At 35.9% G+C, this 26744-nt stretch overlaps 5 protein-coding genes across 9 annotated transcripts; 3 read left to right on the top strand and 2 right to left on the bottom strand.

Moving 5' to 3' along the window:
• Positions 1-5661: 5661 nt before the first annotated feature.
• LOC106360487 (serine/threonine protein phosphatase 2A 55 kDa regulatory subunit B alpha isoform) lies at positions 5662-9203 on the top strand. Of its 2 annotated transcripts, none has more exons than XM_013800092.3 (14): positions 5662-5835; positions 6088-6191; positions 6286-6384; positions 6471-6590; positions 6878-6991; positions 7232-7323; positions 7443-7561; positions 7656-7779; positions 7858-7981; positions 8055-8123; positions 8211-8302; positions 8374-8451; positions 8549-8607; positions 8676-9203. In XM_013800092.3, exons 1-14 carry the CDS (start codon positions 5730-5732, stop codon positions 8810-8812), a joined length of 1437 nt encoding a protein of 478 aa, XP_013655546.1. In that variant the 5' UTR covers positions 5662-5729; the 3' UTR covers positions 8813-9203. The 2 variants fall into 2 exon arrangements, with proteins under 2 accessions (XP_013655546.1, XP_013655547.1); XM_013800093.3 differs by having other exon boundaries at positions 5675-5835; positions 6878-6988.
• Positions 9204-10387: 1184 nt separating this feature from the next.
• Positions 10388-11645, top strand: LOC106360486 (dof zinc finger protein DOF1.7). Its single transcript, XM_013800091.3, has one exon. The coding sequence runs from the start codon at positions 10720-10722 to the stop codon at positions 11320-11322; it is 603 nt and encodes a 200-aa protein (XP_013655545.1). The 5' UTR covers positions 10388-10719; the 3' UTR covers positions 11323-11645.
• A 1250-nt stretch (positions 11646-12895) lies between these two features.
• Positions 12896-16781, bottom strand: LOC106360484 (ubiquitin carboxyl-terminal hydrolase 6). The gene is made up of 17 exons (XM_013800089.3): positions 16570-16781; positions 16248-16393; positions 16138-16173; positions 15957-16064; positions 15466-15566; positions 15256-15382; positions 15116-15175; positions 14909-15027; positions 14477-14585; positions 14247-14335; positions 14071-14140; positions 13919-13999; positions 13754-13840; positions 13615-13663; positions 13396-13524; positions 13234-13308; positions 12896-13121 (listed from the first exon to the last, which is right to left on the bottom strand). Exons 1-17 carry the CDS (start codon positions 16577-16579, stop codon positions 13066-13068), a joined length of 1452 nt encoding a protein of 483 aa, XP_013655543.2. The 5' UTR covers positions 16580-16781; the 3' UTR covers positions 12896-13065.
• Positions 16782-19325: 2544 nt separating this feature from the next.
• Positions 19326-23898, top strand: LOC106360483 (NADP-specific glutamate dehydrogenase). 3 transcript variants are annotated; one of them, XM_013800087.3, is made up of 17 exons: positions 19374-19555; positions 20242-20296; positions 20405-21052; positions 21127-21256; positions 21349-21550; positions 21622-21708; positions 21791-21850; positions 21929-22015; positions 22117-22188; positions 22282-22337; positions 22449-22534; positions 22708-22798; positions 22870-23027; positions 23117-23208; positions 23332-23412; positions 23500-23573; positions 23660-23898. In XM_013800087.3, the coding sequence occupies exons 3-17, from the start codon at positions 20497-20499 to the stop codon at positions 23733-23735; spliced, it is 1908 nt and encodes a 635-aa protein (XP_013655541.1). In that variant the 5' UTR covers positions 19374-19555; positions 20242-20296; positions 20405-20496; the 3' UTR covers positions 23736-23898. The 3 variants fall into 3 exon arrangements, with proteins under 3 accessions (XP_013655540.1, XP_013655542.1, XP_013655541.1); XM_013800086.3 differs by lacking the exon at positions 20242-20296 and having other exon boundaries at positions 19326-19555; XM_013800088.3 differs by lacking the exon at positions 20242-20296 and having other exon boundaries at positions 19346-19532.
• A 75-nt stretch (positions 23899-23973) lies between these two features.
• Positions 23974-26208, bottom strand: LOC106360485 (RWD domain-containing protein 1). Of its 2 annotated transcripts, XM_013800090.3 has the most exons (11): positions 26056-26206; positions 25887-25952; positions 25745-25812; positions 25538-25574; positions 25372-25441; positions 25222-25279; positions 24924-25052; positions 24758-24849; positions 24569-24647; positions 24400-24481; positions 23974-24311 (listed from the first exon to the last, which is right to left on the bottom strand). In XM_013800090.3, the coding sequence occupies exons 1-11, from the start codon at positions 26060-26062 to the stop codon at positions 24253-24255; spliced, it is 747 nt and encodes a 248-aa protein (XP_013655544.1). In that variant the 5' UTR covers positions 26063-26206; the 3' UTR covers positions 23974-24252. The 2 variants fall into 2 exon arrangements, with proteins under 2 accessions (XP_013655544.1, XP_048594436.1); XM_048738479.1 differs by having other exon boundaries at positions 25372-25574; positions 26056-26208.
• Between the last annotated feature and the right edge of the window lie 536 nt (positions 26209-26744).

The following is a 26744-nucleotide window of genomic DNA, read 5'->3' as shown; positions in this document are numbered from 1 at the left end:
ATTCTCTTCTCAGGATCACACCTTGGTTCGAAGAACTCTTCTTCGTTTAGATGTCCCGCTCTGATACCAAATTGTAAAATCGAGATACAGCGAAAACACAAGGCACAAAGTAATTCCAAGAACTCGTATATCTTTTATTAGAAATTCTTTACACAATCTCTTACAGATTTGTTTGATCTGAATTACACAACTCGACACGGATCAATTTCTAACAAACCCAACTTACTTGACTCAACACCTGTTGATCAAGTCTACCAATTCACTCAGCTATGAAACCCCAAAACCCTTTGTGTTTCTCTCTGAGAATTACAACGTGAAAGCTCTAACCCTAATTTTAGGCAAAACCACCATATATATTAAATAATATTTTCCTATTATCTAATATAATATTTCCTATATTTTAGCATCACCAAATATTCCAATTTGTGATCTAATAACATTCCTTTAATGCTTATTTCGTCAACCAAGCATATGAAAATATCACACATCATCGCATCTTGACGTTTTCTTTTTATTCTCCGAAGCATGTGTCACACATTACTCTTTATGTGTAACACATGTACACGAACCAAAACTCCACCACAGCAGCAACCTATCAAGCTCCAAGTTCTTGAGCTTACAGAGAGGACCTAGGTGTAGCATTTGCCCCACACTAACTTTTGTATTTTCTTCAATAATTAGCTTACAGTTTATCTAAATGCCCTTATTGTATTTATTCTTTATAATGGGTGCCCCATATTCAATATGTTGTTGGATCCACCCCTATGTTCACTCGAGCTAGTTAACCACCAATCTAGCAAAGGCCAACGGATGGACACGAGTGTGAATGATCTGCGCTCCTTTTCGGTACTAATGCGTAAGAGAGCCAAAGACAAGAGAGTATAAAGAGAGCGAATACCTGTTGATGCGTTAAACAGCAAAAGACTGACTGTGCCTCCATACAAAATTGATGTTTAATCAGATTGAATATTTAAATAAAAAACAATTTACATTGGCAATAACCAAAAAATCAAAAGATTTCCGAGTCAAGACATAGTTATCATATTATTAGTGTCTTTTTTTTTTAATTAGTCTTTATATACTCCATATCAAAAATGTGGAAATAACTGCCTATTCATGTGAGAAAATGAACATTTCCACTGATATAAATGGATAAAAACAACTGAATACTGTGAAAGAAGAATTCTAAGAACACATCCAATGATTAGAAACTTTCTATGAAGGTTTCTAAAATAATAAATTATTAGTATTATAATTATTTATTTACGTTTTATTTACTTTAAATTAGTTAATCATCTATTTGGATGACATGTTTTTTTAGTATCTCATAGTTTCTTAAGAACTCATAAATAAGAACTTTTGCTCATTTGTTCTTTTAATTTCATTTTTATAAATACTAAAAATTCCTCATGATACTGCTATTGAAGATGCTTAAAACAACTAAAATTTAAAAAAAATCTGTATCCACTAAGTTTATTTATATATTTTATTGTCACATTAGTCATATATACGGAGAGAATGGTAAGTTTGGACATAAATGTGATTTTTCTGCATTAAAAATGTTAATTTCTAATTTTTAAAAGAGAAAAAGACTAAGATAGCATCAAACCAAGTTTTTGTTCCCAAAGTAGCACTCAAAGCTCAAAGTCACAAAAATATGTTTCATTAAAGAGGTAAATATACACTTATATCTCTTGGGTTAATTAATCCAAACCTTAGGGTTTAGAGTTAAGGGGTGATATTTTGGAATTTAAAATTTTACAAACAATAAATACTAAAATAAAAATTTCAAAAACGGTATTTTAAAATTATAAAAAAAAATAAAAAAAAATTGAAAAAAAAATAAAAACAAATTTCAAAAAAAAATTATAAAAATTTCGAATCTGAAAACATATAATCTGAAACTATAAAAAAAAAAAATTTCATTTTTTTATTTTTTTTATTTTTTATTATTTATTTTTGTTTGTTTATTTAATTTTAAACCAAGGGTATTATGGATATTTTACCTTTTAATGAATGTTATTTTTATGACTTTCTTCTTCTAGTACCATTTTTGAGACATAAACTTCAAAATGTGCTATTATTGACAATTGCCTTTAAAACTACAAACTCCTTCCATATAAAGCATAAAACCAAAATATCCACACTTGATAACATGTGTTGAGAGAGAGAGAGAGAGAAGAAACAGTGGTGTAGTGATTTTATTTGTTTTGTCGATATCAGGGAATCATCTGATACTCTCTTCTTCGATTGATTCGCTGCATCTGTAATTCCTCACAGTCCTGATCGTCGGATCACCCATTTAGCTTGACACATTGATAAACCCAGAGATTGAGCTTATCTGAATAGAACAGAAAAGGGAGAAGATTGACGAAGAGCAGAGGTAGAAGAGAAGTTAGAGAGGAAGAATTAGGGATTTACCCAAATGTTTGTTTATGATCGTAATCGATAATCGTTTCTGGTACAATATAGAAGACTTAAATAGACTAATAAAGCTTATGGACTTGATAATTCAGAAGCCCAATAACCATCTCCCGAGGCCCATTAGTGCTTATCAATACTCCCCCGTTAGAGATCCGACTTGTCCTCAAGTTGGCAATGCGCTAAGTCATTCTTGTAAGTTGATACTTGATTCCACTTGAACAGACGACATGTTTCCGGGGGTCTCGGTGATTGGAACCAGTCATTGATGAAGTTGAAAGTCCATCTAAAAATCACCTGCATCTTCAGTATTGACAGACTTGTTATAGCAATCTTCATAGCATGAGAACCCTCAAATAGATCACACGTTTGAGAACCCGTTACTCTCACGCCTTTAGTGTTTATAAAGGCCATGAAATTAGCTTCAAGAACTGCAGACAGAAACTCAAACATTGGCCAGAACGTAGCAAACTCCGTCCCAAAGAGCTGAGTAGGCAAATCTCGGTTTCCACAACCCATGACACATCTCTCATTGTTCCACGCCCTTCTTGAGCAACCATCTTTTCCAGTCTTATCTCTCATAACCTCCATCAGTATGAAAGCTTCGACAGTCCTGACATCTATACTTATCAATACTCCCCCGCCGGAGATACCACTTGTCCTCAAGTGGACCAGAACAAACGCCGTATCCAACTTCTTTATTCTCGAAACAGTGTTGTAATCCTTAGTTGTGGGCACTGGATTCACGTCTGATATGAGTTCCGGACGGAAAGCATAAGTAGTAGCCTCCTCACTGACAATTCCAAGCACAACAACCAGCTGCTCCGGCGGTCTAGGAGGTTGGAACCAATCATTGCCACTGACCACCATGGTCAGTTTTCTGGTCGTTGCAGAGCTATTCCCCTCTTCGTAACAGACGTTTCTTATGAGAATTCCAAGCTGCTTCTCTCTTCGTACATATTCAGACCGTACTGAACCATCCATCTCGTTCTTCTTCTTTGGATTGCTCTTAAACATGGTTCTAGCTTCAAGTATCTTATTCAGCTTGTAGTCGTCTCCGCAGTGGTTCATGGAACCGACAGAGAACAGTGGTTCATCCCTTGTAGCTAGCTGCTTCTCGAGACAAGACTCCACCATATTATACTTGTTCCCCTTAACAAGTACAAACCTTCTCAGAATACCCAGTCTTGCATGAAGAACATTACTTTCCCATGAAACAGCCACCGCATTGTGTGAAATAAGACGGTTCTTAACCAACTCGGTCGCACACTTCAGTTCTGTATTCTGAGCATTCACCAATCTTAGTTCTTTCTTCAGAATCATTGCTGTGAAATCTGGACTCTTAACAGCGAACAAATCTGCCTCGCAATCTTTATACGCAAATCCAGACAAAGATCCACTGGAAACACATTCTTCTCCTAGAGTTCCTGGTTTCATCACCTGAGAAAACTCTTGTGAAATTCCATGGAAATTGCTTTTTCTGACCTTTTTCAGGAGCCTATAAGCTCTATCACGTGTTGAGATTCCACCAGGTTCCCATACTTGAATTGCCGAGTAGAACCCACAAAGTTGCTTCCTAAGAGAAGTCTTCATGAACCACCATACCCACATCTTCACACTTCTTGAGAATCTGAAACTCGTAAACCCAAACCCATGTCTCATGTGCAACTTTATTATCCTCAGACCATTCCTCCAATAGTGAATCTGTCCTAACTCATCTTGCGGACTGTTCTCCTGGCATGTTACAACTGGATCCCACACTCCAAGCTCACGAACAGGGACTAACTCGTCACAATACTCAACTCCATTGAGCAAGTGAGCCACTGAGCATCGAATAACGTTCATCCCCTTTAAGCTATCATCAACGAAACTCCATAAGGGTGGAGCCTTCTTAGATAACCTGCCTGGCTTCCACAAATGGTTGGAGTGAGAAACTACACATGATCGTTTCTTTCTTCCACCATCAGGTAGTTCCATATTCCTTCCACTAGCGTTCTTACCAACTGATCCTTTGTCTAACTGTCTCAATGCCTTGGCGGAAATGTTTAGACTAATCAGCTCCTTCTTTCTAGTCTTGTGATAAGACCAGTTTACTGAGTGCTTTTTCTGGAGCACAAGACGTTCTGTGTAAAGAGCTCTCCGGTGACGTCTTCCTTTGAACCAAACCTTGTGAAATCTTCGTTGCTCCTTCTGTTGTTGAAACTGAGAGAGTTCAACTCGGATCTTATAGTTGCTCGTTACCTCTGGTTCTGACTCCAGTACTGTTTCATCCTTCACAGACTCTATCGCATCAGCATTATCATCATGTTCTAGCGCTATAACCTCCTCGGCGAAGATGCTTTGATCTCCTATCCTTGTATCAACATGACAATCTATCTCCGTAGGCTCATGGGAAGTAAACTCATACCAGAAGAGATGAGTCTCTCGCCTCACTCCTGCGTCGATGATCTGCCTTTTAACCACACCGATCTTCGTACAGTCTTTTGGATCTCTAAAACTTGGAGAGTCTAGGAACATTCCCAAGCTCTTACAGGCTTGCGCAAGCTTCACCTGAATTGTTCTCTTCTTCTGATGGTATTGTTTCTTCATTCCCAAACTCTTCACACCCAATCGCAAAGAGCTTGTTGATATCTCATGTTTTTGTGTAACCGACGGATCGCAGTTTTCTCTCATCTGCCGTCTTTTCCGTTTCTTAAACCTAGACTTGTGGTACATGAGCTTGATCGGAATCCTTCTGAGCCTGATACCTCCGTTAAGCTTTAGATCTTCAAACCTTTTAGGGATGAAAGCCTCATAAGGATGAGATTCACCATACGGCCGCTTCCGCCGCTTCCGATACTCCTCACGGAACTCCTCATGCAGTCTCTGACTGTCCATTCGAAGCTCCTCACGCAGTTTCCGATCCACATCCATCTGTTTGAATGATTGTAGTAGCTTCTCGAGCTTCTCACTGAAAACCATTTTTTTTTTTTTTAACTCAAGGTCAAAGGAACTTGAGCTCTGATACCAATGATAAACCCAGAGATTGAGCTTATCTGAATAGAACAGAAAGGGGAGAAGATTGACGAAGAGCAGAGGTAGAAGAGAAGTTAGAGAGGAAGAATTAGGGATTTACCCAAATGTTTGTTTATGATCGTAATCGATAATCGTTTCTGGTACAATATAGAAGACTTAAATAGACTAATAAAGCTTATGGACTTGATAATTCAGAAGCCCAATAACCATCTCCCGAGGCCCATTAGTGCTTATCACACATACATAACCCAATCAAGGAGTGTGTGTGTGGATCATAGAGAGAGAGAGAGGGAATGAACGGTGAGGTCGTCTCGGCTTCAGCAGACCCATCTCCGCCTCTGGAATGGAGATTCTCCCAGGTCTTCGGTGAACGAAGCGCCGGCGAAGAAGTTCACGAAGGTAAAAAGAACTCAGCTATCGATTTTGGATCGTTGAAATTAGGGTTTTTGAATTTGGATATATGGGTCTTTCGATTAATCACGTTTTCATTGATAGGTCATTTGAAAGTTTTGATTTTTTGTGTCTTAATGGTTATAGGATGCTTGTGAGTTGTGGCTAGATTCAGTTTTGTTGGTTCGTTATGAGTGTGAAGAAGCTATTCTGAATTGTAGTTGAAATGCTCAAAACTGTAGCTGGTGTTTTGCTCTGCAGTTGATGTGATTTCAGCAATCCAGTTTGATAACTCCGGCGACCACCTTGCTACTGGGGACCGTGGAGGAAGGGTTGTTCTTTTCGAGAGAACCGATGCCAAGAATGTAATGTCTCTGCTTCTTGCCAGTTGTAAGCGATTTTTTTTCCTGAAAGATGGGAAAAACTTGACGTTTTTGTTGCATGCTGTATCGATTACAGAGCAGTGGAGGAGCTAGAAGGGATCTTGAAGAGACATATTATCCACTGAGGCACCCCGAGTTTGGTTATAAAACAGAATTTCAGAGTCATGACCCTGAGGTATTATGATCTTCTTACTCTGTTTTCATAGTTATGCATTATGTGCTAATACATATGTTCGTGCTTGATCTTTCTTTGTCTACCAGTTTGATTATCTCAAGAGTTTGGAGATAGAGGAGAAGATAAACAAAATCAGATGGTGTCAAACAGCGAATGGCGCTCTTTTTCTCCTATCCACAAACGATAAAACCATCAAGTTTTGGAAGGTGAGCACATCCTTTATTTATTTGTTGGACTCTGAATGACACAATGTTTGTTTCTGGAAATGTAGGGTGTACAATGATAAATCTGATAAATTTAATAGTCAATCTTGAGAATGTTGGAATATGAACGCTCTGGCCTGTTTGTTGGGTTTGCTTACTATATATAGGATGTAGTTCTAAATCCTTAATGTTGTAAAGAGTTTCTGTTTGAATTGTTTTCTGTCAGTAACCTGTTGAAATGAGTATGTAGAGTTGATTCTATCCTCTTCTTGCTTATTTGAGTTTAACAGGTTCAAGACAAGAAGATCAAGAAGATTTGTGATGTAAATTCAGATCCTTCAAGAACGGTTGTGAACGGAGAAGTACCTGAAGTGAACAGCTCATCGCTGTGGTTGCCAGTGGTAGTTGTACACTACTCTCAACAATTTGTCTTGCACATTTAACATTCTAGTATTAGCACGAACTGCATCTGATTCAATTCGCTCCAATTTACAGTTCATTGGTGTTCGACTTGTGCTTTTTAGTACTAACCTCCCCTGCATTTCCCCGTTCCATGACCTTTGATTAGGAATTTGATTCTTAAGTCATGCAAATTCACTTAATATTGCTCATGTGTGAACTAATAGTTCATTTGATATATACAGGTAACAAGCCATGAGTCGACCCCTTTGGCTAGATGTCGGAGAGTATATTCCCATGCTCATGATTATCATATCAATTCCATCTCAAATAACATGTAGGTTATTCATATTCACCCATTTATAATTCTAATTGATTCCTTCTTGATATATTGGCTTTAGATATATAACTTCCATTGTAAATGTTTTGCTCCTAATCATCTTCTATTAAAATCAGTGACAGCGAAACATTTATTTCTGCTGATGATTTGCGAATAAATCTTTGGAATCTGGAAATTACCATTCAAAGTTTCAATATTGTTGATGTCAAGCCTGAGAAAATGGAAGACCTATCTGGTAAACCATGGTTTATGCTATTTTTTCCGTCCATCAAGCAACTGAATCATGTGTAAGTTACACAGTGTAACTACTACTGCATTCTTTTTTGCAGAGGTTATCACATCAGCAGAGTTTCATCCTACGCATTGCAACATGTTAGCTTATAGCAGTTCGAAAGGCTCAATACGCTTGGTTGATTTGCGCCAATCAGCTTTATGTGATTCACATTCCAAATTGTAAGTTTTTTTTAGACTGGCTATTTCTGAAGAGTTGTCTAGCAGCAAAAGGCTTAACATTGTTTTTGTTTCTGTAAGGTTTGAGGAACCAGAAGCAGCTGGTTATAAATCGTTCTTCACTGAGATTATTGCTTCAGTGTCAGACATCAAATTTGCAAAAGAAGGAAGATATCTACTTAGTCGTGACTACATGACACTTAAGGTTTCAGATTTAAAGCTATCAATGTCTGGTTTCAGATTCTTCTTAACTTAAGGTTTGTGTTTTTGCAAATCAGTTATGGGACATTAACATGGATTCAGGTCCGGTATCAACTTTCCAGGTTCATGAACATCTGAAACCGAAGGTAAGTTTCATATACTTTGAGAGAGATACAATTAATGAGTTGATGCATAGCTGATTGGTACTCCTCTTTCCGTTTGCCATTTTGCAGCTCTGTGATTTATATGAAAATGATTCCATCTTTGATAAGTTCGAGTGTTGTATAAGTGGCAATGGATTGCGAGCAGCTACTGGTTCTTACAGGTATGCCCTGAAAAAGCAGAGCATATTTTCTGTTCTTGAGTTTTCAAAAGACTGATTCCTTCTCTATCCAGCAATATGTTTCGTGTGTATGGTGTTTCCCCGGGAAGCACCGAGACTGCAAGCTTAGAAGCAAGCAGAAATCCAACGAGGTAAACTTGAGTAAAGCTGTGAAGAGCTAATGTGCTCGATCTTCTCTTTTTACTCAATCCTGATGAAAAGGAATTGTTTGATGTTGTTTTATCATAGGAGACATGTCCCAGTTCCCTCGAGTCCATTCAAAGCACTAAGCCGTGTTGTAAGTAGAGGTTAGTGGCTCTCTTTCTCTCCTTTCTCATTTAAGAAACTGACATCAAATGAGTAATGGTGAAAGCAGGATCAGAGAGTCCTGGAGTCGATGGGAATAGCAATGCTCTTGATTACACAACAAAGTTGCTGCATCTTGCTGGGCATCCAAGCGAGAACTCAATTGCCTGCGCTGCTGGAAATAGCTTGTACATGTACTATGCTTAACACCCACACTCAGCCAAAAAAACAGATAAAAAGGAGCAGTCTCTGTTTTTCTAGGTTCCTATGGTGCTTGATGGGGAGTGTGCTATATGCATCATCATTATTATTATCATCGGTCACATAAACTCTGTAATCATCTTGTTGGACTTTTGGGAAAATGACAGGCAAGCAGTGAAAAGTGAAAACCAATCTTTGAAGTGTACAAATTCACTTGTGCACCTTGGAAACTACTTTATAGGCAAAGAAAAATGTAAAAATCCGATTTGAAGAAATCGTGATTTTAGTTAAGCTAATCGTATATGACTTTTGGATTGGAGACATATTAGTTTGGTTACAATCTTTTTCTGATCTTGGTGTAATCATTGTTTTATTGATTTTTTTGTTAGACTTGTTTCTCCTTTGTTCAGTAAAACCCTCCAAAGTAGCACTGTTCAATTCATTACTAACGTATTTTCTTATTTATCATTTTGGCTTATAAATTTTTTGAATATATAAATAAATTATTTCAGTTTTCCTCCTAAACAAATACTCCATATGTTTTATGAAAAATGTCATTTTAACATTTTTTACATACTAAAATGATTAAAATGCATGTTTTATTAGTTAAATTTATTTAACTGATTATATTTGAGATAAATAAAATTATTTATAAGATTAAAATAACTAATATTAAGTTTAAAATTAATATAAATTGCATCGAAAATTCTAAAATTATTTTTTGTAAATCATTAAACAAATAAGGTAATTAATTTCAAAATAAACATGTGTGGGACAAAAAAAAAACATTCAGAACGGGGAGAAGATCAAATGGATCTTGAAATGGACATGCATTCGCTAAAGTCAACACGAATCAGATTCTCATTCTGTTGTCCAGAGCCAGAAATCGTAGCCGTATAAGTGACGTCAGTAACGGTCACCGATAACGGCAGCTTAACGTGAGAATATGAATGGTCAAAAGACTCAAAACTGGTTTCAGACACTTGTGCGGCTCTGGTTCAGTGTATCACGTTTAGAAAGTGACGGTGGTGCTTATTAGGATACGGTTTCAAGTCTAATGATTCTTCTTATCCTCCCTTTCAAAGTAAAAGAGAACTTTGCTTGTCGAGCACGCTATCTGTGTTTTTTCATTGTCTGTTAGTGGGACAAGACTCAAGTTGCATCACCTCGTCTGCGTTTGTGTGTTATTTTTTGTAAATCCTAATTAATAAAGATAAATATGGTATTAATAAAAATTTGAAGAAAAAATATGATAAATTTCCTCTACAAGATGACATCAAAACTATAAGATATTCATATTAAGCCAAGTCAACAAGTCAATAGCAAAGTCCAACGCGTGAATTTTTGTCAATGAAAGGGACTGGATGAAATGAAAATTCGAAGAAACTTCGCTTTGTTCCTACTTCCTAACCAGTTTGTTTGTTTTTTTGCCAAAAGAAAACAAATAAAATAGTGATGTTTACCCCCATAACCAAAACTGTTAAACTCAGCTAAAACTTTGTGCGCAAAAAAGCTTTATCACAACACATTTCTTAACATTTAATATATAAAAAGTCATGTATCACTACTGAAAAATATGCATTCTTGTTACAAATTGATAACAATTCTCAGAAACAGTGATCGAATTTATGTCACTGCAACTTTAAAGGTTAAATTTTGTATTTTCTAATTTACTGATAATATCAATTTTAAAGGTTAAAAAACGCAAAATTATTGGCATACTTACAGAAAAAGAGACAAAATAAAGACAACAAAACATTAAAACATCAACATAAACCGATGTAAGAAAATCTAGAAAGTGTAATATAAACGCAAGTCTCTCTCTATAAATAAACCCACCAAATATCTCCACTCCGCATCTCTCTTTCTCACTTACCCATTCATACTGAAAGAGCCCTAAGACCGACGTCAAAATGCAGGAGGATCTGACGTCAGCAGCAGCGTATTACCACCACCAATCGATGATCATGACGGCGAAGCAGCAGCAGCAGCCGGAGTTACCGGAGCAAGAGCAGCTAAACTGCCCGCGCTGTGCCTCACCCAACACCAAGTTCTGTTACTACAACAACTACAACCTCTCACAGCCACGTCACTTCTGCAAAAACTGCCGTCGTTACTGGACCAAAGGCGGTTCCCTCCGTAACATCCCCGTCGGCGGCGGAACTCGCAAGAACAGCAGCAAACGATCCTCTGTCGGATCGTCTTCTTCGGCTCCGTCGAGCAGCAGTCCCAAGAGTAAAACGGTCGCTGTTTCCGACCAAGAGAGTAGAACCACGGGGAATTCGGGTCAGGAAATGGATCCGACCCGGATGTTATACGGGTTACCGGTTGGAGATCCGAGTGGTGGGAGGTTCAGTTCCCTGTTGGTTTCGAATATGCAGCAGATTAGAGGGGTTAACTACGAGACCGGGTCGGGTTGGTATCCGGGTATGGAGTTGGGTTTGGGCTCGGGTATTCGGAGGAATGATGACGCCGCGTTGACTGATCTAGCTATGAACAGAGTGGAGAAGAATTGAAGAATCTGGAGGGTAATTTGGTAAATTCCGTATAGATGTATATTTTAGTCGTGCCGTAGTCCAATATAAACGACAAATGATGTCGGTCCATATAAGTGATACTATTCTCACTTATTTTCTTTATTTTCCTGATTGGCTTTTGGGTAGTGTTATATGATTTCATCTTTAATGAAATTATAGAATGCGACTGATAAATTGATTTTACATTTATCTGATTAGTCTGTCATTGCTTAATTATCTAATTTATGGTATCAACTACCAATGTATTTGCAAAAAACCGAACCTTAATTTCGGTATGCTATTTATAATCTTTTTAAGTTGTAGTAGTCGGAACAAATTTCTAATAGTTTCAATGTGTTTTTAAGAATTTATTTTAGATTTTTTTTTATAATAATATATTATAATATCAACTTGTTTATTATTGTTTTAATATATCTGATTCAATGAAATAAATCTGAAGGTAAAAAGAAAATTTAGTTCGGAACTACATGTATTATCATCATTGATTTGAAGCTGAGAGAGTTGACATTATTTGTTGAAAAAAAAATCCACGCGTTTACATAGATGACGATCACAAATCTATCCATAGTCATTGATGACTCTCATAATCAATCATGTGGGCAAGAAATATTGAAAAAAAAATTATGAAAGAAGTAAGATTGTGGTCCAGATTAGATGGATAAGTCTCTTAACTCATAAGAAATGAGAAGTCCACTTCATAGATAGGCTGTGAAATTTGGGCGAGAAATGATTTGAAATGATGACTGATGAGTTGTTATCAAACAAAGGGCTTAGTTTGATATTTTTTTTTGACAAAAGTGAATTTAACTATATTTGTAAAAAGTAGGGGTGGGCATTTCGGTTTAGTTTCGGGTTCGGTTTGGCTTCGGTTTGGTTTGGGTAATTTGGGTTTTATAAAACTCAAACCAATTAAAACCAAAGTAGCTTTGGTTTGGGTTCGGTTTGGGTTTAATTCGGTTCGGTTCAGTTCGGTTTGGTTTAGATTTAGTTCGGTTTACATTATTATGGTCTAGTTTGGTTCGGTGTAGTTCAGGTTGGTTATAAAATATGAAAACATCAGTTTTATAGTTTTATTAAAAAATAATCAACTCATAAACGATAGAGTGAGAATATAAAAACTTATGCTACATAATTTTATATATAATAGTATTATTTGAATCGTATTTATAATTTTTTTTTAAAGATACGGAAGCTATGAAAAAATGAAAAACGAAACTTTAACTAAAATTTGCAATATGTTAATACATATATATATATATATATATATATCATATATATTTTTACTATATATATATTGGATTATCGGTTTGGTTCGTTTTGGTTCGGTTTAAACCCAAACCAAACCAAACCGTTCGGGTTGAGTAAAACATGAACCAATTGGATTACATAAAGAGCACGGTTTGGTTTGGTTCGGTTTAACTTCGGTTTGGTTGGTTCGGTTCGGTTCGGTTTGGATTTTTTGCCCACCCCTAGTAAAAAGCTTATCATCCTACTGATAGGGAAAAGGAAAACATTCTTTTTATGGCTAGTTTTGATTTTATGGACCACGTTATGTTGGCTAAAAATGAATGTAACAAGATGAAACATGTCTTTAACAGTATTGCTACAAAAACAAGTCTCTTAACAATGTAATAAAAAACATGAAATCTCTGAGGTTTGAACCATATTGAATGTTTCAAGAACTTAAAAAATCAACCAAAGAAAGAGAGAGAGAGAGAGAGATCACATGGAGACGAAGCGGGCTTTGTACATAATGATGTACGCCATATGCCAATCACCTGTGTGTAAATTATAATAGTAACACCCAAACACAAAATGAAATAAGAAACTGTATCAAAATTTAAAACGCAGTAAAAAAACAATGGATTAAGGTATATGGGGGGTTGTTACCTCCTCCGGAGAGCTTTGTGATGTCTTCTTCGCGTTGTACGCTTGGGTAGCTATCATCATACTGAATCCATTTGCCTGTTGTCATTATGCCAAATTTTCTTTGTAAAAATGAAAAGGCAGAGAGAAGGAAGTAAAGTTTTACTAGAGAATGGGGAAACTAACCACTCTCTTGCTTGACCCATGCAACATAATGACCAGAGTCTGCACTCCTACCCTTGTGGGTCAGCACAGAGACCAAGTCATAGATTCCAGTCATGTGAGTCCCTTTCTCAGAAGAAGAACCACCTGCACCTGTGTTATAGCAACAAAAGAGTAGTCTGATTAAACTAGAACAGGACAAACAAACAATCATCCAAGTAAAAAGAGTCTTAGATACAGTACCTTCCTGTTGGGCAGCGGTGGATGATTCTCCACTCTCATTTGATGGCGCCTGCAAACAAATACATAGCAAAACAATTTCTTAAAAGATTGTATACTTAAACATATGATTTGTATGAACAAAATTGATAGAGGTGTGTACCTCTGCATCCGTCATTTTCACATCGCCGTCCTTTGAGCTACTCTTAGTTTGCAGACCTAGCTTTTTACCTTCCTCATCTCTCAATTTCTGAAAAGAAACAAATATCAGTTGATTTGGTTACACCAGCTCATACAATTTGAGCTAACCACAATAAACAGTGCAAACCTGGCGAGGAGCTTCCAGCTTCTTACGGAGATCCTCAGAACACAGGTCATAAATATCCAATTCCAGCGGATAATCCACTTTCTGCAACAGATTAAACAAATTGGTATTTTGACCAATGGTTAAAGATTTAAAAAACAGAAAGCAAAACGTACCCTGAGAATCTTAGCTTTCTGATTAGTCTCCCTTTTCCAGAAGAAACGCACAAACTGAACCGTCAAGTACCTTCAAGATCAGGTATAAGAGATTGGAACTCACTTAATTAGTCAAGCATGCCACAAGAGGATTACATAGGACTGGAAGTCACAGACGAAAAGAAGAGAGTGATTACCTTGGCAATGAATCTATAAGTGACTCCTTGAGGTAAACCGCAGTACGGCCCAGAGCAGGAGATGTTTTTTCAAGTTCTCCTTTAAGTCCCTATAGTCAGAATTGGGGTTAGTCTATATATCCAAGGTTTTACGCAAGCAGATAAACCCAACACTGTCCTACTATTTATATAATATGTTGCAGACATACAAATCAATAAAAGTCTTCACTGGAATGATAAAATTTACTCACATGTTTTAGTCCTTCATGCAGGTGGTTCACCTCGTGTGATATATGACATTTTAGAGAATATACAGACTCCGTCTCTGAGCTTTCTTCCCCACTCTCTTGGCAGTGCACCCTACAGAACAGAAACCAGTTACAACACAACTGAATATACAAAATCAAGATGAAGAAAAAAGAACTCAGAAATCAACATCTTCAGTTGTCAATTTCACATGAACAAGTACATCAATAAAAAATTCCACTATGATATTGCAACGTGGTCTGTAAATTTTCAATCACCCCTAATTTAATCTTTCACGAGATAGAAAAAGAGTATGTGGACTGCTGTAACTAGAACTTTTCAAGGATTTGACCTTCTACAGATTTGGCATTGTTTACAGAGACACAAAACTAATTACATGGATGATCTACACAAATCATATCAGCCACATATGATACCTGCTCCGAAGATTGACACCAAAAAGAGCTTTTACAGCGTCAGAGTCTTCGCTGGAAGTTGGTGCTTTTAGGGACTGAGAAAGAGTGTATAACAGTTGCGTCCAACATTCTTCAGCATCCTGTCAGAACAATTTAACAGCAAGGGATAAACAAACAGAAAGGTTACAGGCTTAAATAATGCAGCCGAGTTTGCAGCAAGAAACAAACCTGCTGCATGTGCATTCCATTCTGCAACTGACTAAACTGAGGGAATTTTTTTCGTAGCACCTGCATCAAAAGACCAACGTTGATATATGAGCCAAGAACTAGAAACTTCCAAATCTTATGATGAAGTATGGACAACTAACCATCCAGAACTGCGTAGGGGAAACAGCATTGACACTTCTATCAAGATCACCAAATAGCTCACGCGTGGCAACTGTGAGCATGTGGGAAGTCTGGTCCACATCATTGCTTCGTCCAGCAAGTGAGTAACTGTTAAGAAGGAAGCGTTATATGAGATTGAGATGGCGTTTATTGAATAAAAGACAGAGAAGGATAAGATGAGATGAACCAACTTGGATAATGCAGATTTCAACTCTGGAACAGATTTTAAGCACTGCACCGTGGAGTTCATGTAACACGTGTTGCCCAGATTGACAAGTCCCGCACTGTAACCCTGAAATCAATTGTAATTGTTAGTTAGTTGATAGGACATGTTCCCAAACTCCTGAATATACAAACAAAACATGGCAGCAGAGTTTAACAAAATTACAATGCCTAGCAGAAACATGAGTTTATCTTATCTTTTGTTACTTCAACTCTATGAATGTGCATTGTCCAGGTCCTAAGCATTTTAAAGTTAGCCACAGCTACCAAACCCCACAAAACACACTGATAAGGTATATGCCTGTTAGTATACTGCAGAACTGTTACCACTTACTAGCCTAGGTAGTTTTGTTCTAGACTGAAGTTGATAGCTGAGAAAGCTGGCAGTTAAATGGTAGCTAGGAGGATGTGTGTGAGGTCTAGAGTTACACTTATAATCAGCAATAAAAAAAAGATTTACCAGATTGGTGGCTTGCTCTTCTTCAGGCAGATCCTCAGCAAAAACAATAGCCTTTTCAGGAGCCTTCACTATCTCATCAGCAGTTCCCATCATCATCAGTTTTTGACCCTATCCACCAACAAAACTAACGAATAAGCATCTTTACAAACAAAAAATGAGTAAGAAAAGAAGAGAGCTTTACATCTTTCACTCCAATGGCGGACCAATCTGCATCATCCTGCACCCAAATGAAAGGAATTGTCACCAACATTGAAATAAACAATCTGGTGAATGAACACACAGATCCTATACCTTCAAGAGGCCACCTTTGACCATGATCTTTTGCCTCTCGGGTGGAACACCAGTCAAATCATACAGCTGAGCCTTGAAGACATAAGGAGGCAGAGTCACATCAATCTCGATACCTTCAAACACCTTCTTCTGCCACTTTACGCTTACTGTAAAACAAAACCCATCACAAGATTAGGTCAAAGATTCCACCTTTAACACTCTTTTAATCACATTCGTTCTCACAGGGAGAAGACAAAACAAGATCCGGTTCCAAACTAGAGTACCACCGACAAGAACAGATAACATCATCGATTAAGGAAGAAATCGAAAGAGAAGAGAGAACCTGTGAGCATCTTGAACTGGGAGGCTTCTTGCTTGCTTGATTGCTTGGAGAGAGGGCAAGGAGACGAGTTTATATTCCCATGTTTCTTTTGGGTTCTTCTTCTTCTACGGAGTTCGATGGTGCTCTTGAAATATCATATGTCAGCGGCTCTTTTCTTTTGGAAGGGGCTGGGTTTACAAACCTTTGGGTCGGGTCGAGTCGGTTCCGGCCGGGTTTTTTTTTATATAGTTTCAATTAATAATTCAAAAACATTTTCGTGTTTTTTTTCCCATTTTATGATCCTTTCCGACTAAAAATAAATATATTTGTGGGGTGGTAGAATCCACATTATAAATTCAGAGTTTTTTCTGTTGCACCCAAAAAAAAAAATTATTTAGATATTTATAATTCGATTGTGTATAGAAATTTGAATAATTGGAGAAAGAGTGATTATAAGAAATACATTAATGGAACAAACAAGAGTTTTAGTGGAATACTGTAAAATGAAGGTTTCATTTTTACTAACAAAAATTAGAAGTTTCAGAAAACCCCTAAATGGAAAATATTATCCTACATACTGTAATAAAAAACATGGAAGTTTTTTTTTTGGTTTTTAATTAATTAAATTAGTATAAAATTAGTACTAATTCTTACTTCTTTCTTAGGTATTAAGAAAATAAGCTTTTTGATTTAGTAATATATTATGTTTCATTTTGGATTGGTATGTAATATAATTGCGCTCTGTCCTTTTATATATTTTATATAGATATTGGATGTTTTAGTTTTTTAATATTAAATATTAAATTATTTGATTAATTATTAAAATTAGATATATAGAAAAACAACAATTTTATGATTTTTCACTAATATTACTACTTAATTTAAAAAAATTTAGATTAATTTATATTTATTTAAATTGATTTAGACTGTTTAGTCCATTTAAAACAGTTTAGATTGATTTGAGTTATATAAATTTAATTTTTATTAAATTGTTTCGGATATGTCACTGTCTAAACAAATTTTTAGAACACTTGGTTTAGTATATTTTGAAACAATATCCTAAAATGAAAAAAAATATCATTTTTATATATTGCAATTGAAAAAGCTGAAGACTTTTTGGTTTTTAGTTAATTAAATTAGATCAAACCCTTAATTATATAGTTTCCACTTCTTACGTATTAAGAAAGAAAATACTTTCATTTGGGAACACTATCTATTATATTAAAATAGAAGTCACAACTTCTCTTCATGTGTGATTTTTTTAAAATGGACCTTCCCTAGAAAATTATATTTCATTTAATTCTAATTAACATTATAACATCATTAAGATATCACATCTTAAATAACTGACATATATAACAACTCACCTATAAAATTGTTTTATTTTTTTTTAATAAAAATATGTTGAGAAAAAAATCTACAAAATCTTATTAGATATTTTAAATATTATTATATAATGAATCATTGACTAATTTCGTGAGTAGTACTCAAATATTATTATAAATTAATATTAGTTAAAATTTTATTATAAAAAAAAATTGTATACTATTTTCTTAAAATTTCTAATTATAGTCTATATTATCTATTAAAATAGAAATATTGAATTCTTTCCTGTATTGTTTTATAATTTGGACCATCCTTTAATTTTTTTTATTAAATATATTTTATTAAGACTAATAATATATAAAATTTTAAACTACATTAATCACAAAATCTTTTGATATCTTTTCATTTAAATATAAATATATATTTTAAAATTTTTAACAAGTCTGTTTAAAAGATTTTAACAAGATCTTAATTTTCAAAAATTATATGTAAATATTTTCATTAGTTTCGAAATTAGTTATGAAATAATATTATACATTTATATATTTTATAATATTAAAAATATACTACCATTTTATCAATTATATAATCATAATCAATCATTTTAAGAGAAATTATTAATTATTATATTGTGCTAAATATGATTAAATTATTTTAAATTGTTAAATTTATATATTTTATCTTTTGTAAGTTTTTATATTCGAAATGTAATATGTAGGTAACACGTGTTAATATTAGAAAACTATATAATACACGTACATAAATTAACATGTATTTCATCAAAGTTAATAATACAAATCATTTATGCATGGTATCTTTTTATTTTAAATATAAATATAAATAAATATATACATATATATATATGTATAATTTTTTTTAACAAACCTTTTGAAAATATTATAGCATTATCTTAATTTTCAAAAATTTTATGTAAATATTTCAACTAATTTCGTAATTAGTAATGAACTATTATTATGCATTAATATATATATAGTAATCATTTATAATAAAAAATTACCTTTTTATCATTTTATAATAATAATAATAATAGTTCATGTTAAATGAGATTATTATATTGAACTAAATATGATAACATTATATTAAATTGATAAAATTGTAAAAACAGATTTTATAAATATAAAATATTTATGCTAAAAATATAATACGATGATATAACGTCTTAACATTCAAAATCTATATAATACATGTATAAAAATCGACATATCTTAGAATTTTGTATATATAATAATATATTATCTGAAATAAATAAATGTAAAAATATTGCTAATAGAAAACTTAGTTTTCAAGGTCAGTGGGTCAAAACTGAATATAATTTTAATACAAAAATAATATTTAATATGTTTTTTAATGCATATATTAGTTTGTTAAATAAATATATATACCACAAATGATGTAAAAAAATATTTATGTAAAATGAAAATAAACACCCGCACGGTTCGAAATCTAGTTGTGTGTTTCATTTTGGTTTGGGTAAAATGTAATATAATCGCGTCTGCAAACAATAAGCTTTGGTCGCATCTCTTTATCTTTTTGCTCAAAGCCTTCTTATCACCATCACAATCGGCGACGCAAAGTAAAATTATCGGCAGAGTTGGAGAGCAGAGCATCTTCTCGTCTCCTTACTGACAATTGTCTTTGTGGGTTTCTCCTTCTCGGCAAAGTAAAGTTGCAATCTTTTCTTTTCTCAGCTTAGCTTTTTGGACTTGGATGAAGTAATCTGCTGCAGGGTCTTGGGTTTAGACATCTGGGCATCCTTTTGAAATGCCAAAGTCAGCTTTTTGATTTTGTGATAGATGTTAGATTTGATCACTGCTGTGATTGAAGTATCTTGGAATTGGTTTCTGTGGCAAAGACAAAAACTTTTCGAGTATTGAGTCATGGGTCTTGATGTTTGGATGATGATTCTTCACTATATCATCAGGTTCCTTATCTTGCTTGATAATTGATGAATAATGTTCACTAGCTTATAGGAATCACTTGCAGTTCTGGTGGATGATCAAAAGGGTTTAACAGATAGGATATGGTCTCTATTTTCACAGAATTTTACATTGCTTAGGAAAATTCCCAACTTTAATGTTCATGTTACAGCAGAGATTTGATCTCAGATTTGTCTGGATGCCCTTTTATTTTTTATTCTCATCCTGATGTGTTTTTATTTGCTTGATGCCTCTATTTTGTGCATTTTATTGGTAGATGAAGTCTAGTGATACATGTCTGAGGAACTGAAGTGTTGCTGCTGGTCTCTTGTATGATGATTGCTGAATCAGAGATTTGATTTGAGATTAGTCTGGATTTCCTTTTATTATTTTTCTTCTGAACCTGATGTAATTTTCGTTTTTGTACTAGCTTGATGCCTCTATTTTCAGCATTTTATTGGTAGATGAAGTCTAGTATCCCATTGGTATGTGGCTAGTGGTTTCTTGTGTGAGAATTAGCCTTTTACATCTAAATTTATTTGTTGGGCCTTCTTGTCCTAATCGTGGTATCGTTTGTCTCTGTTGCTCACTAGGTTGTCATCTCCGGTGTTATACCAAGTGTAAGATACAGTTGCTGCTAGTCAGCAGAAGAGAAGCTACGGTGGTGTTAAGACTGTGATGCTGAATGTTTGGTGGGCTGGGGATGAATCCTTCAATGGATGATATTAACTTAATCCAGCAGGCGCAAAGGCACCAGCTTGTTGTCACCAATCTTGGAGAAGAGATTGATTTAGAAATTGGAACTGCAGAGGATGAAGCCGCTTTCGCCACCAATTCATTGATCAGCGGGACTCCAAGGGAGCCCTCCGCCGGGGAACATGATGAGACAAAGCATATGGTTTTGGTATCCGATCTTCCCGGTGAGGATCAGGATATGTCTAAGGGGCAGCCGTCGGCGAAGAGAAAGAAGAAAGTTGTTAAACGGTGGAGAGAGGAGTGGGCTGACACTTACAAGTGGGCTTATGTGGATATGAAAGAAGGAACGGCGAGGATCTTCTGTTCCGTTTGCAGAGAGTATGGTCGAAAACATCGGAGGAATCCGTATGGGAATGAAGGAAGTAGAAACATGCAGATGAGTGCGTTAGAAGAACACAACAATAGTTTGCTACACAAAGAGGCCCTCCGTCTTCAAACAGCTTCCAAGGATAAGATTGTTGTTGAGAAGCCCATTTATGTGAAGAGTAAGTTTATTTACAATGTTATCTTTCCTTTGCTTATTGTTATGTTAACTGTTTGTACTTCTCTCTCAATGAAGCTCTTATGTCGAAGAGTGCTGGTTCAATCGTTGAGGGAGCCCTGAAGCGAGATCCTAATGAGGTTGAATTTATTCAGTCTGTACAAGAATCTGTGCATGCTCTAGAGCGGGTAATTGCAAAAAATTCTCAGTAAGTTTACGATATGCTTTTATCATCTTTGTGAACTAGTTTTCAGCAGATTGCGTCCAACTCTTAAGGTTTTGCATTCTGATTCGTTTCAGTTATGTCAACATTATGGAGCGGCTATTAGAACCTGAGCGTATGATAGTGTTCCGAGTCCCATGGATTGATGACCGAGGTGAAACACATGTAAACAGAGGCTTTAGAGTGCAGTTCAATCAAGCACTGGGCCCATGTAGAGGAGGTATTCGGTTTCATCCATCCATGAACTTAAGCATCGCCAAGTTTCTTGGCTTTCAGCAGGTACAATGTCATCCATCAGTTATATGTATGATTTTGAATTGTTAGTTGTAATGATTTGTAATCCTTCATAGACGTTGAAAAATGCTCTGTCACCATATAAACTTGGAGGGGCTTCTGGTGGAAGCGACTTTGATCCTAAAGGAAGAAGTGACAATGAGGTGACACCTTGCTTTTTTTTTTTGCTTCACCACAAGTGATCTTCTACAGATGTTCTGATGTACTGTTTTGCTACATTAACAGATTATGAGATTTTGCCAAAGTTTCATGAATGAGATGTATAGATATATGGGCCCTGACAAAGTAAGTACATCATGGTCTTTTTCCTTTAGCAAGTATATTTTTTGCTGCAATGGTTTTCTAATCTATTACGCATGCTAGGACCTTCCGTCAGAGGAGGTCGGTGTTGGTACTCGAGAAATGGGATATCTTTTCGGACAGTACAGACGACTTGCTGGTCAGTTTCAGGTACTTAAATGTCCAGTAATCATTTGTTTGCATCAGTTTTTGCTGTTGGGAGATTATAAAGAGTTTTGGCTGTTATACCTTTGTGTCAATTACTTATGCAGGGAAGTTTTACAGGACCACGGATATATTGGGCTGCTTCTAGCCTCAGAACTGAAGCTAGTGGCTATGGCGTGGTAAGGATCTTTTTTTCCAAGTGCACACACTCTACAGTTGCTGTTCACATGGTTTAACTACAAATGAACTCGCATTCATTTGATTTCTTCCAGGTTTACTTTGCACGACTTATGCTTGCAGATATGAATAAAGAAATAAAGGGACTAAGGTTTCTTTCTTGATCATTTTTGAACATGTGCTCTTACATTGTATTCTGCTAGCTAGCAATGTTTTTGTCTGGATCTTAGAGCTTACCTAATCAGCAAGAAATTTATTTCAGATGTGTTGTGAGTGGTTGTGGGAAGATCGCGATGCATGTTGTAGAGAAGCTAATTGCTTGTGGGGCTCATCCTGTTACAGTTTCAGGTGATTCACTCACCTAATTGTTTCAGATACAAAGCAACCATTATGTGTAGCTTTTACGCCGTTTTGTTTTTGTCATCAATCATCATCTCATGCTTCTCTAAGGCGCATTTTAGTTGAGCTAGTAGAAGCCCGGTTCTATGTCTGAGGTTCTGACTGATGCAAACTTTTTGCAGATTCAAAAGGATATTTGGTGGACGACGACGGGTTTGATTATATGAAACTTGCGTTCTTGAGAGAGATAAAATCCCAACAGAGAAGTCTGAGGTACATACTTTTCCACAATATTACGTGGTAAAATTATATAGAAACCAACTGTACACTCATCTGATGTGCAGAGACTATTCAAAGACCTATGCAAGAGCCAAATACTTTGATGAAGTAAAGCCATGGAATGAAAGGTGTGATGTGGCGTTCCCCTGTGCTTCTCAGAATGAAGTTGATCAAGCAGATGCGATTAATTTGGTCAATGCAGGCTGTCGCTTACTGGTAGAAGGTAGAGGTTTCTTATACTATTTTGAGCAAATAGTTTTCAGAGCTTCTCGTTTCTTTTCTAAGTAGTAAGAATGTATTTTTTTTCTGCAGGTTCAAACATGCCGTGTACAGCTGAAGCAGTTGATGTTTTCAGAAAGGCGAATGTTCTGATTGCTCCTGCCATTGCTGCTGGAGCTGGAGGAGTGAGTTCTTCTTTAACTCATCTTACATTTACCTTTACCTTATTAGTCTCCCACCATTAAGTACACAGAGTTATTAGATTGTCTAAATGATGATGATAGCTAAATTGTATAAGTTTATTGAAGGTTGCTGCCGGAGAAATTGAAGTACTTCGTGAATCTAATTCAATGCAATGGTCAGCAGAAGATTTTGAGTCTAGATTGCAGGTAGCAACAGCTCTCACGTTTCTTTTGGAAGTTTTGGTCTCTGTGGTAATTGCCGATTAAGATAATTTCTCTGGTATTTGATGACAGGAAGCACTGAAGCAGACTTATGAGAAAGCTCTTAAAGCAGCAAATGATTTCGGTTACCAGAAAGAGAGTCCTGAGTAAGTTTGTCTAGGATGCTTTGTACTATTGTGAATTCAGAAGGTTAAAAAGTGTTTAATAAGAAATGTTTTTTTTTCTTGTCCAGGGCTCTTCTGCACGGAGCAACAATTGCAGCTTTTTTAAACATAGCTCAAGCTATGACAGACCAAGGTTGTGTTTAGCTATAGAATGATCCTGCATCTAAGAGTCCCGGCAGGATTTGTCTTAAAATCTATCAAAGAAAGCGTATTGGACTCTCTGTAACATATGTCATTATTTAGAAACTATATACTTTGATAGCATTAATATTTATCAGCTATATAAACATGGCTTTCGATTGCTTTATATGGTGTTCTTTGACTTCATAGGTAAAAAGAATGAAACTTAGTAATGGCTTATTCTTCAACAAGTTTTTCTAAATAAGATTCAACTGTTTGTCTTTTAGGATTTGATCTGATTTGCGCTGATCCTAAACAAAAGAAGTTACAAAAACAGTAGCATTCTCTTATAATTTGTTCTTATAAATGAACAGACGGTGATTTTATAAGATAAAGACAAATGTAAGTCTCCAGGTACTCTTGAGCAGATCAAAGCTGGGAAAAAACTGTGGATATGGAGATTGAATGCTGGTCAGTCTCTTGCATCATGATCTCTATCCAGAAAAGAGCTTTAACAATCATTATATAAGGCTCCCTAGCTTCAGGCCCTTGCATCAGATTTCTCCGCCAAATAGTGCTCAAGCATATCTTCTTCATCATCTGTATCAAATAAACGAATATGATCATTGAGAAACATTACTTGTTTGTGGAATAACTGGCGTGTAAACCAAAAGAGAGACCACTTTACCTTCAAAGTCTTCGTCTTCAAAGTCAATGTCTTCATCATCTTCGTCCTCCGATTCTTGATCAGCAGTGACCACTGTTCCTCTCTGAAAATTGGCACAAGACATATAGATGGCTATCAACAACGCTATCTGTTTAGAAAAAGTAGTTGCAATCAAGACTCTGAGAATTACCGCTTTGCCACTCTCGAACCACTGTCTTCCTGTAAGCTTCTTCTCCTTAGGAGCCGTAAGAGCAGACTCTGGCATCAGCCTTGGAAGTTTATTCAAAAGGCCATAGATTAAATGTTAGTAACTCTAGAAACCAATAACAACTAGCGAATAAGCGCATGGGAACAAGAATATAGAGGAAAAATTACTCACTTGGCTCGCTCAAGTGCAAGCTCTGCCTCATATCTCTCTCTCCATGCCACAAATGTCTCCAGCGTAACAGGTTCTCCATGAGGAACGATAACCTGTATCAAGAAATTTAGTGAGAGAGAGAACAAAACAGAAGAACGCATAGCCCATGAAGAGCAGCCTGCAATACCTCATCCTCTTTGGCGGCTTCTTCCTCGGCATAGTCATCCCCATCATCTTGCCCATAGTGTTCAGACAACCAGTCTTTGGCTGATGAGGCCAATGTATACATCATGGCCATACCAAGATTTTCAGTTGCCTGTGTAAACGGTATCACGAAGTTCTTAGTTCCATTGATAACCCAAGTATCAAAAACTAAATAGCGTAGAGAGTCTATGATTCAGGAAGCTATTGACCAGAGACGTTTCCATTTTCACTCTTCAGGCAAAGAAAATTATAACAAGCTATAAAGTTGTCAGAGATGTTACCTCCTGTTCAAGCTTCTCTTTTAAGATGGTGAGGTCACCAACATGGATTCCTCGAATACTGGAAGAACATTCTACCCACATGAGTCTCATCATCATATATATATATTATATATATGTATAATAAGTTCGGTAAAAATGGTGTAACCTTACCTTTTAACATCCAAAAGAGGTGCCTCGTCCGGGTAGTTTTCTGTGTGGGAGAAAACCAAACCCAGCTGAACTGCAAGACAAATTAAGAGATCTAAGACTGAGAAAAACCACAGAAGAAGCATATGATATAGCAAAGGGATCTTATTCTTAAAAGAGTAGTAGTAACCTGGTGGAATTGATGATGACTCCTCTAGATCATCATCCTATTGAGAGATAAAAGAAAGAAGCAGAGAATCAGGAGAATGGCAAATTACTGAAGCAGAGGATATTTAAGTTGAACAAAGAAGCATTTGTCTAATACACTTAGAACAAACAAGCCTTTCCACACATACAGCTAAAGAAAAGAGATGAAGGGTGTGAGATCTAATAATACCTGAGGAGTCACTGTAATCTGAAAGCATCGGTTTGAAGTATTAAGCCCACTTTCACTAGAATGAATCTCTGTTACAGTAATAAAGAATTCAATTTTCGATGATGAAGATACAAAGGAAGCTAAAAATCTTAAAAGACAAAACCTTTGAAGTCATCAGCAAGAATAGATTCGAGAGCTTCAATCTCCATCTCCTGTTCCTCCTTATACTCTACAAAAAGAGATACACATACCAAACAAATTCTAAATCTAATTTACAAGGAATTAAGATCAATTCAAATCCAATTGATCTTCCATGGAGGTATCGAACTTACCCGTCATGATGCCCAAATTTGAAAGCTTCGAGATTTTGTCTGAACTATCGAACTCCACACAGTGAGTCGCCGTGGCGAGAGAGAGAGAGAGAGATTGACCTAAAGCAGAGAACTTTACGATTCTCAAAACGGCATCGGTTTCCAATTTTGTAAACGATATCGTTTTAGTTTAGATCCGAAACGGCGGCGTTTTCATTATTTTGAAAACGCTACCGTTTTCTGAAAATTAAGAAAGGAAAAGACCTCTCTCTCTACCCTCGCGTTCCCAAACACTCTTCTCCTTCTTTCAAGCCAAAGAAACGAACAAGAGTTTCTTTGGGACTTTTAACTCAATATGCCCTTCTTAGAAAAAACGATGAGCATTAATACTAGAAAAACTGTTAGTTCCATTGGGTGTGACTCGTTCAAGTGCTTCCATAGCGATTCATGAGACTGATCCATATCGTCACACTACTTTCTTTTTTTATTATTCCTTTACCAGAAAAATATTAAAACCCTGAGTTTTTCCTTAAGCCATGCATCAGGAAGAAAAAAATAATATGGGCCTGTTTGTTTCTCCGTTTAGATGGATCATCTGGATGAAAATGAGAGTTTTGTTTGTTTAGGCACTAAAAGTGCAATTCATTCAAATGGATCATTCGGATGACTTTTGAAAATTTCGGCTTAATTTTAAAGTTCATTCAGCTAAC

Source organism: Brassica napus, chromosome A8 (genome assembly GCF_020379485.1).
Source record: "Brassica napus cultivar Da-Ae chromosome A8, Da-Ae, whole genome shotgun sequence".
Lineage (NCBI taxonomy): Eukaryota > Viridiplantae > Streptophyta > Magnoliopsida > Brassicales > Brassicaceae > Brassica > Brassica napus.
Note: the sequence above shows the minus strand (reverse complement) of the source record. Positions and strands in the feature narration are given on the sequence as shown.